This window comes from Bufo bufo, chromosome 1 (assembly GCF_905171765.1).
Source record: "Bufo bufo chromosome 1, aBufBuf1.1, whole genome shotgun sequence".
Lineage (NCBI taxonomy): Eukaryota > Metazoa > Chordata > Amphibia > Anura > Bufonidae > Bufo > Bufo bufo.
The window spans coordinates 409,147,928-409,158,902 of NC_053389.1; the positions used below are offsets into that span (position 1 = coordinate 409,147,928).

General features: G+C 41.7%; 1 protein-coding gene across 1 annotated transcript; it reads left to right on the forward strand.

Annotated features, from left to right (window-relative positions):
- Positions 1–9,237: 9,237 nt before the first annotated feature.
- On the forward strand, positions 9,238–10,584 carry DRD1 (dopamine receptor D1). The gene has a single exon (XM_040406297.1). It carries the CDS (start codon positions 9,238–9,240, stop codon positions 10,582–10,584), a length of 1,347 nt encoding a protein of 448 aa, XP_040262231.1.
- The last annotated feature ends 391 nt before the right edge of the window (positions 10,585–10,975 follow it).

A 10,975-nucleotide genomic window follows, 5' to 3' on the forward strand; every position in this document is an offset into this window, starting at 1 on the left:
AAGGCATTGCAACGCTTCCTGGGGTTTGCCAATTTTTATAGAAAATTTATAAAGAACTATTCCTTGGTGGTCAAACCACTGACGGACATGACCCGAAAGGGATCCGATTTTTCCAAATGGTCACATGCAGCCAAAACTGCCTTTGCATCTCTGAAGGAGAGATTCACCTCGGCCCCTATTCTCGTACATCCAGATGTCTCGCTTCCTTTTATTGTAGAGGTTGACGCATCAGAGGTGGGGGTGGGAGCAGTACTATCTCAGGGCCCGTCCCCTGGTGAATGGCGTCCGTGTGCTTTCTTTTCGAAGAAATTGTCTACTGCAGAAAGGAACTATGATATTGGCAACAGGGAACTTTTGGCTATTAAGTTGGCTTTTGAGGAGTGGCGTCATTTTTTGGAGGGTCGGTTCATCCCGTCACGGTGATTATTGATCGCAAAAACTTATTATATCTGGAGTCTGCTAAACGTCTCACCCCTAGACAGGCTCGGTGGTCGTTATTTTTTACTAGGTTTAATTTTGTAATAACCTATCGCCCGGGGGCAAAAAATACTAAGGCGGATGCATTGTCTCAAAGTTTTCCTGGAGGGGGTGATGTTGAGGTACCAGAGCCCATTTTGCAAAAGGGGGTGGTGGTCTCTGCATTACACTCAGGTTTAGAGGGGAGGGTGTTGGAAGCTCAGGGGGACGCCCCGGCCTCCTGCCCCTCGGGTAAACTGTTTGTGCCAGAAAATTTACGCCTGGAGATACTAAAAGAACACCATAACTCCACACTGGCAGGACACCCAGGTAGTAGGGCAACCTCTGAATTAGTGTCTCGTCGGTTCTGGTGGCCTAAGTGGCGCCAGGAGGTGTTGAATTTTGTGTCTGCATGTGCTACCTGTGCTCGTTCTAAGGTAGATCATACTCGTCCGGCAGGGCGTCTTTTACCTCTAGCCATCCCCAACAGGCCTTGGACGCACCTATCAATGGATTTCATTACGGATCTACCAGTATCAGCGGGGAAAACTGTTATTCTTGTAGTTGTTGACAGATTCAGTAAAATGGTGCACTTTATTGCTCTTGCCGCATTGCCTAATGCTAACACACTGGCTCAGGTTTTTATTGACCACATCGTGAAGCTTCACGGGGTCCCTTCCGATATTGCTTCGGATCGTGGTACCCAATCCCGTTTCTAAATTTTGGAAAGCTTTTTGTTCTCGTTTAGGGGTTCATCTGTCGTTTTCTTCATCTTTCCATCCACAGTCCAACGGTCAGACTGAACGTACCAATCAAAACCTAGAGACATATTTGAGATGCTTTGTTTCCGAAAATCAGGAGGAATGGTCATCTTATTTACCGTTAGCTGAGTTTGCCATTAATAATCGTCGTCAAGAATCCACCGATAAGTCACCATTTTTTGGTGCGTATGGTTTCCATCCTCAATTTTGTACGTTTAGTGAGGGGGGGCCGTCTGGGATTCCCGAGGAGGAACGATTTGCGTCTTCACTTTCTTCAGTGTGGCAGAGTGTGCAAGAAAGTTTGAAGAGAATGGGTGGTAGATACAAACGTGTGGCTGATAGGAGGCGCTCTGAAGGTCCGGACCTTGGGGTGAATGACTTGGTGTGGTTGTCTACCAGAAATATCAAGTTGAAGGTTCCCTCATGGAAATTATGTCCGAGATTTATTGGTCCTTATAGGGTAATTAAGATCATTAACCCGGTGGCTTTTCGTCTGGAGCTACCTCAGACTCTAAGGATCCATAATGTCTTCCACAGATCTCTGCTTAAGAGATATGTAGAACCTCCTGAACCATTGCCCCTACCGCCTCCACCGGTGGTTGTTGATGGCAATCTTGAGTTTCAGGTAGAAAAGATTGTTGACTCACGATATGTTCGCCGCTCTCTTCAGTACCTGGTGCACTGGAGAGGTTATGGTTCCGAAGAGAGAATGTGGGTTCCAGCTTCAGAGATAAAAGCGGACAGACTCATTCGGGCTTTTCATAGCTCTCATCCGGAGAGACCTGGTCTTGAGGGTCCGGGGGCCCCTCGTAGAAAGGGGGGTACTGTCACGACTGTGACTGATCCAGACATGTCTGGGAGGAGAAGGTCGCAGCGACTTGCTACTCGCGATAGCTTGTGAGTTTGCTCCATGGTTCAGGGTATGTCATCCGGGTTTTGCCTTGTGAACCTTTTTGTCCTGACTGGGAGTTTGTAGGCATCCTTCTCAGGTGAGTCCTGTCTGCCACTCCCAGCTACTATATTAGTTTCAGTTTCACTTGCAGTCATTGCCAGATATAGTCCTTACTTCCAGTTCTATTCTGACCTTTGAAGGAGATCGTTTGATGGTGTTGCTGTGGAGCTCTTGTCCGGCGTGGACTGTCGTGATTGGGATCGCCTTCTCTGCTCATGACTGGATAAGTCTATCTCTGCTATAGTTTGTTTGTTGCTGTCTTCCCCTGCTGTTCTCCTAGACATGAGTGATGGTGACTAGTGCTCCCATCGGCCTTTCCCCACTCTAGGCTTGTTAGGGTGACTGAGGGTTTAGGCATCCTGCTCGCCGCACGGGTTCACACCCCGTCTAGGGTATCAGGGCAGACAGGTGCCAGCTTAGGGTTAGTCAGGGGTGGCCATACTATTCCCATCCGTAGATAAGGGTCCCCCTTCCCCTCCGTCTGGTGCGACACGACTGCTGCTGGGATAGCGGTCGTGACACTATGTCACCTTGCCACTCTGTGGCCTCCTGATGCTGCTGCCACCTCCAAACTATGTCACCTTGCCACTCTGTAGTATCCTCCTGATGCTGTTACCGTCGCCACCTCCAGACACGGTCATTGTGCCACTCTGTGGCCTCCTGATGCTGCCACTACCTTCAGACCCTGTCATTGTGCCATTCTATGGCCTTCTCATGATACTTCCACCTCACCACTATGTCATTGGGCCACTCTGTGGACTTCTCATGCTGTTCACACCCTCCCCACTTCATGACTAGGCCACTATTTTGCCTTTTGGCCTGGCTGACAGAATGATTTATTTGACCTTTCTTCTGATCTGTCAGAAGGAAGGAAAAATTAGACACACAACAGATCCTGTCTGTGTAGCAGCTGTAAGGCCTGTATTGTCCCATCAGAATTGGCTTATGATTTGGTAGTCAAAAGTAGGAGTGGGTACAAAACACAGAAGACATGCAAATATTCCATTCACATGTCATCTTATTTTTTTTTTTGGCATTAGCAATACTGATGGATTATTAAGCAAATGCTGACCAAGTGAAGGTGTATACTTCACAGGCAGGATACATTTTTTGTGGGTTATTGTTCTGACGGATGAGAGGAAGGGCAAATTAACCCCTTAAGGACCCATGACGTACATGTACGTCATTTCTTTCTGGGACTTAAAGACCAGTGACATACATGTACTTCATGGTTATCGGGCTGGTGCAGGAGCTACGCCCGCCTGATCAGCGGCAGGGGTCCGGCTGTCACTGATAGCCAGACCCCTGCTGCATGCGCCGGCATCAATGAAATCACCGATGCCGGCGCATAAACCCTTCATGTGCCGCGGTCAGCGCTGACCACGGCACGTGCGATGTCGGGCGGGGATCGGAGCTGCCATCGGGTCCCCGTGCTGCTGTGACGGGGAACCGATGACATGAAAGGCAACGCGATGCCTTCCTTAGGCATCGGGGCTGCCTTCCGGTGGAGATCCTGTAAGATCCAGCGCCCTGGATCTCACAGGCAGGAAGCTGTATGAGTAATACACACTGCATTACACATACAGCCAATTCATTCCAATACAGAAGTATTGGAATGCATTGTAAAGGGGATCAGACCCTCAAAAGTTGAAGTCCCAAAGCGGGACAAAAAATAAAGTGAAAAAGAAGTTTCCCCCAAAAAATAATTTTAAGTTTCAAGTAAAAAAAATAAAAAATATCATTTTACTAAAAATAAAGTTAATATTTTTTTGTAAAAAATAGGGAAAAGAAGAAAAGTAGACATATTAGGTATTTCTGCATCCGTATCTACCGGCTCTATAAACATATCACATGACCTAACCCCACAGATGAACACCGTAAAAAATAAAAACTGTGCTAAATAAACTATTTTTTTGTCACCTTACATCACTAAAAGTACAACACCAAGCGATCAAAAAGGCGTATGCCCGCCAAAATAGTACCAATCTAACCATTACCTCATCCCGCAAAAAATTAGCCCTTAACTAAGACAATCACCCAAAAAATACAAAAACTATGGCTCAGAATATGGAGACAGTAAAACATAGTTTTTTTTTTGTTTTAAAAATGCTGTTATTGTGTAAAACTTAAGTAAATAATAAAAAATATGCATATTAGGTATCGCGCGTCCGTAAGAACCTGTTCTATAAAAATATCACATGACCTAACCCCTCAGGTGTCACCTCACATCACAAAAAGTGAAATAGCAAGCACCCCAAAATAGTGCCAATCAAACCGTCATCTCATCCCGCAAAAATCATACCCTTCCTGAGATAATCGCCCAAAAACTGAAAAAACTATGGCTCTTAGACTATGGAGACATGATTTTTTTTGTTTAAAAAATGAAATTATTGTGTAAAACTTACATAAATAAAAAAAGTTAAAATGTTAGGTATTGCCACGTCCGTAATAACCTGCTCTATAAAAATATCACATGACTTAACCCCTCAGGTGAATACCGTAAAAAAATTAAAATAATAAACTGTGTGAAAAAAAGCCATTTTTTGTCACCTTACATCACAAAAAGTGTAATAGCAAGCTATCAAAAAGTCATACGCACCCCAAAATAGTGCCAATCAAACCGTCGTCTCATCCCGAAAAAATTAGCCCCTACACAAGACATTCTCTCAAAAATAAATAAAACTATGGCTTTCAGAATGTGAAGACACAAAAATACCACATGATCTAACCTGTCAGATGAATGTTGTAAATAACAAAAAATAAAAACTGTGCCAAAACAGCTATTTCTTGTTACCTTGCCCCACAAAAAGTGTAATACAGAGCAACCAAAAATAATATGTACCCTAAAATAGGACCAACAAAATTGCCACCTTATCCTTAGTTTCCAAAATGGGGTCACGTTTTTGGAGTTTCTACTCTAGGAGTGCATCAGGGGAGCTTCAAATGGGACATGGTGTCAAAAAACCAGTCCAGCAAAATATGCCTTCCAAAAACCATATGGCATTCCTTTCCTTCTGCGTCCTGCCGTGTGCCCGTACAGCAGTTTATAACCACATATGAGTTGTTTCTGTAAACTACAGAATCAGGGCCATAAATAATGAGTTTTGTTTGGCTGTTAACTCTTGCTTTGTAACTGGAAAAAATGGATCAAAATGGGAAATCTGCCAAAAAAGTGATATTCTGAAATTTCATCTCTATTTTCCATTAATTCTTGTGGAACACCTAAAGGGGTAACAAAGTTTGTAAAATCTGTTTCGTATACCTTGAGGGGTGTAGTTTCAAAAATGGGGCCACTTTTTTTGAGTTTATACTCTAGGGGTGCATCAGGGGGGCTTCAAATGGGACAAGGTGTTAAAAAACCAGTCCAGCAAAATCTGCCTTCCAAAAACCGTATGGCATTCCTTTCCTTCTGCGCCCTGCCGTGTGCCCGTACAGCAGTTTACAACCACATATGGGGTGTTTCTGTAAACTACAGAATCACGGCCATAAATATTGAGTTTTGTTTGGCTTTTAACCCTTGCTTTGTAACTGGAAAAAATGGATTCAAATGGAAAATCTTCCAAAAATGTGAAATTTTGAAATGTTATCTTTATTTTCAATTAATTCTTGTGGAACACCTAAGGGGTTAACAAAGTTTGTAAAATCAGTTTAGAATTTCTATTATGTAAGCCTCACAAAGTGACTTCAGACCTGAACTGGTCCTGAAAAAGTGGGATTTAGAAATTTTCTGAAAGATTTCAAGATTTTCTTCTAAACTTCTAAGCCTTTAATGTCCCAAAAAAAAAAAAAAATGGCATTCACAAAATGATCCAAACATGAAGTAGACATATAGGGAATGTAAAGTAATAACTATTTTTGGAGGTATTACTATTATAAAAGTAGAGAAATAGAAATTTGGAAACTTGCTAATTTTTCCACATTTTTGGTAAATTTAGAATTTTTTTATAAATAAAAATTTATTTTTTGGATTAAATTTTACCACTGTGGTGAAGTACAATACGTGACGAGAAAACAATCTCAGAATGGCCTGGATAAGTAAAAGCATTTTAAAGTTATCACCACATAAAGTGACATGTCAGATTTGCAGAAAATGGCCTGGTCCTTAAGGTGAAAATGGCAGGGTCCTGAAGGGGTTAATCAGTGATGTAAACACAAACTTACTGCTGACACCCTCTCCACTCTGTCCGGGGGGGGGGAGGGGGGGCTCTACTTGTATAATCGTTTAATAGAACAGGTTCTGTAGACATCTATGTGGAATCAGCTGGCGATGGTGTAAAAGGAGTGCGTTTATTCTTGACGCTAACATCGACCTTTAAGGCTAAGTTCATACTTGAGTTATTTGGTCAGTGTTGGCCCTGTGACTGCCGAAATAAGTGAAGTGTGTAGTGATTCTAAGAGCGACACCTGTTGTCACGGGGTTCCGAAGGTGCACTCGGTCCCCCATTGCCCGCAGAACTGTTGCTTAGCTTTTGGAATGAGGTTCTGTGTTTGACCTCATTCCCAGGGCGGCTTTACTAGCTGGGTGGCTCCCTGCTCCTAGTCTGCCTTGAGCGCCGAGCTGATCACTCGGTGCTCGACTGGTTGGTCTGTCGGTCATTTGATGCTGGCCACGTCACATGACCCTCACTCCCCACTATAAATACAGGCAGCCTGCTGGCTACAGGTTGCCTGTTAATTTCTAGGTTCCTGGCTATTTGTTGGACTACTGAATATTTACCTGATCCTGTTCCCTGACGATCCTCTGCCTGCTCCTCCTGTACTGCGCATACATCCTGGTATTGTGACCTCGGCTCCCACCTGACTACTCTCTTAGGACTCCTCTTGTACTTCGCTACTCTCCTGGTATTTGACCCCGGCTTCTCCTGACCATTCTTTGCTTAATCCATTGTACTGCGTAGCTCTCTTGGTTCTGACCCGGTCCGTTCATGTTCCGTATTTTGTCTTGTCTGTCTTCCCTGCACATATCCTAAGTTAGGGATTGCCGTCCAGTTGTCCCCTGTCATCAGGACTCGTGAGGCAAGTAGGCAGGGCCAGGGGTGAGGGTGGAGCGCAGTGGTCACTACCCTTCCCCCTGTGTGTGTGTGGACGTGACCGTTACACCTGTCATCTGCATGTCATACGGACTCACAGTATTATTTTTTTACCAAAGCAGACTCCCTATGCGTGTTACTGAAAGGGACAGTGTTCTACACCCCTATAAACGCTCTTTGCATCCCATAAATAGACGTTTTTTTTACGGGATTCGCCGCAATTAAATTTGGATCGAATCGAATTTTTCCGAAAAATTCGCTCATCTCTAGTAGACATAGTTATCAACAGTGCTTCCTGGCAACTGCATTCATCAAGTTGTCTGCTTTCAGGAAATACAGTATATAGGTTTTGGAGGTGCACGTACTCTGTAGTTATTTTGTTACTTTTTAAAATTTCCAGCATAAAACCAAATTTTTGGTCTTTCAATTTCTTCTGATTTTATGTGTATGCAACTTTAGGCCTCAGTGGTATGTATGAACTCTGCACATGTTGAAAGTTTATTTTTAGAATGTGTGGTCTATATAACTGTGATTACACTTTTACACACTATTAAGAACTTTTATGCAGTTTTGGATAAAGATTACACTTTGACACAAAATTGCTTGAAGGTGTCTGTGTGCATAAAGCTCTGAGTGGCATCTGAAAAATGTGCTGGGTTTCTACTTTCATAAAATGTATAGTTATTGGGGGGTTGGTATGATTTTTTTAATTTTGTCATTTAGATTTTATTTATGCATGTCAAAACTGCAAAAATTGCCCTGGCTACCAGAGATGCAAAGTGTTCAAACAGACCTGGCAGCAAAAGGTTGAAACACTGTCTTGTCAATGTAACCTTATACTTCTACTTTTTGGGGTCTTTTATTAAGACTAGCATTTTAGACACAGTTCTTAATAACCCAGTGCGTAGGTAGATCCGCCAAAGTTATGAAGAGAAGCCGGCTTCCTTACTAGCTTAAATTTAGACCATTTTGTATGCCTAAAACAGGCAAAGAAAATGATCAATGAGATGGGCCTGACAGCCTGTTTCCTTACACGCCCATGCCACACTCCCTTTTTTAGACCTGGAGATTGAGGTGCAAATAACCTTTGCGCCATAATCTGTGCCAGATATACGCTTGAAAACTGGCTTATATCTGATAGTACATGATCCCCTTTGTCTTTAACATAAAATTATAGAGGATCACACAGATCCACAATAACAATAATAATGCATCCTAAATTATATATTAGAATATTAATTCAGTACATCACAAAAATGTCATGTAATAAGAGGACACAAATCTCACATAATAACATTCAAAAGTAACACTAAAGAAAAAATTAACCAAAAATGTTCATATGATTGCAGTCTTTTCATTGTGATGTTCATGCATTTGCAAATCTAGCTCAAGACGTGAGGGCTGAAATAACATTTCTTGTCACGTTGTCTTAATGACAATAAAAGCTGCATTATAGCACTTAAGAGTTTTCCAAGGATTGAAAACAACGAGATTTAGAATAGTGTAGGAAGGACTGTTATATGCAACATTACTTTGCAAGCATAATAAAAAGTGCTTTTTTTTCTTTCTACAGCTTGATGAAATGATCTTTTGATATACTGAACAGTAAGTAGGAAAACATCAAGGTGAACTGATCTACAGACCATGTTGTCCTCCAAATACCAAGCTTGAAGATAAAGCCAAGGTATAAAGTGAACAGAAAAAAATACAGTCTCAAAGAACGACCAGTCATAACAGTGGCTAGCATATGGGATCAATAGCTTATTTCAACAGCTGTAAGAAAAGCTTTGGATGTTAAATATGTCAATTATACTGAGGAATGTGAAATAGACAATCTGTGAATAATGACTCAAGAACAGCAGTTTAATGGCACCGGCGTGGGTATAAATATTCAATAAATCACCAATGGTTCCTTTGTGGGAGCCTTTTCAGATGCTTTGGGAAATGCAAGCCAACAGACAAGATATGGACTTAATTGGTCAAATTTTTTAGCAATAATTGAGATGACTTTTGAGATGATTTCATTTTTCAAGGCAATATGACTATAAATATCACCAGTATGGATGGAGACATGTTACTTGCAGAAAAAGATTCTTCTTTTCGCATCCTAATGGGTTGTTTGCTCTCAGTTCTAATACTTTCAACTCTTTTGGGAAATACTTTGGTCTGTGCAGCTGTAATCAGATTTCGTCACCTTAGGTCCAAAGTCACAAACTTTTTTGTGATCTCCTTAGCTGTTTCTGACCTTCTGGTAGCAATGTTGGTTATGCCTTGGAAAGCTGTTGCTGAGATTGCTGGCTTTTGGCCATTTGGTTCATTCTGTAATATATGGGTTGCTTTTGATATAATGTGTTCAACGGCATCCATCTTAAACCTTTGTGTCATCAGTGTTGACAGGTACTGGGCGATCTCCAGTCCATTTAGATACGAGAGGAAAATGACCCCAAAAGTAGCCTTCATAATGATAAGTGTTGCATGGACCTTATCAATTCTGATATCTTTCATTCCTGTGCAGCTCAACTGGCATAAAGCAAAAACTACCAGCTTCTTTGACCTAAATAGTACCTTTCAAGGTAGCACAATGGATAACTGTGACTCGAGCTTAAACAGGACATATGCAATTTCTTCATCTCTCATTAGCTTCTATATACCAGTGGCCATTATGATTGTAACCTACACCCGGATATACAGGATAGCAGCAAAGCAAATTCGCCGCATCTCAGCTCTAGAAAGGGCAGCAGTACATGCCAAGAATTGTCAAAACAGTACAGGCAATGAAAGTAGCTTTGATTGCCAACAGCCAGAAAGTTCTTTGAAGACCTCATTTAAAAGAGAAACAAAAGTTTTGAAGACATTGTCGGTGATTATGGGAGTTTTTGTATGCTGCTGGTTGCCCTTTTTCATATTGAACTGTATGGTGCCCTTTTGTGATCCAAGTTTATCCACAGAGCCATTCTGCATCAGTTCTACCACATTTGACATATTTGTCTGGTTTGGTTGGGCAAATTCTTCATTGAATCCCATAATTTATGCTTTTAATGCTGATTTCCGCAAGGCTTTCTCAACATTATTAGGCTGCTACAGACTCTGTCCTACATCCAACAATGCTATAGAGACAGTTAGCATAAACAATAATGGGGCAGTTGTCTATTCATGTCAGCAAGAGCCCAAAGGTTCAATTCCAAATGAGTGTAACTTAGTTTACCTAATTCCACATGCTATTATCTGCCCTGAAGAGGAAGTTCTAAAAAAAGAAGAAGAAAGTGGTTTATCTAAAAGTTTGGACAAAATGTCTCCTGCATTCTCTGGGATCTTGGACTATGATGCAGAAGTCTCACTAGAAAAGATAAATCCTATCACACAAAATGGGCAGGCCAAAACTTGAAAACAGCTTAGGTGGGCTTCTGTATTAAACTATGAATGATGGCTTCTAGGTGGACACAATTTCAGATCCTTGCTACCATCGGACTTTCAAGTAGATTTCTAAATATGCATTCCAATGTATTTTGTATATGTGTTGATTTTTGTGATGTTCACAGGGAAATAAGCTTCTAAATGCAAGGCCATTAGTAATTATTTTAGATGGTGCATACAGTGTATACTGTATCATGAGAATGTGCTTTTGTTTATTGTTCAGATTGTTGACAGGAGCAACATCCTTCACTGACAGTGTAAGCTGACTTGAGCCATTAAAGTGTGCAAAAGATCTGACATAGAGTGTAGACTGAGCTGAACCACTATGTGGGGACAGTAAACCCATTTAATGAGTAGTCAAT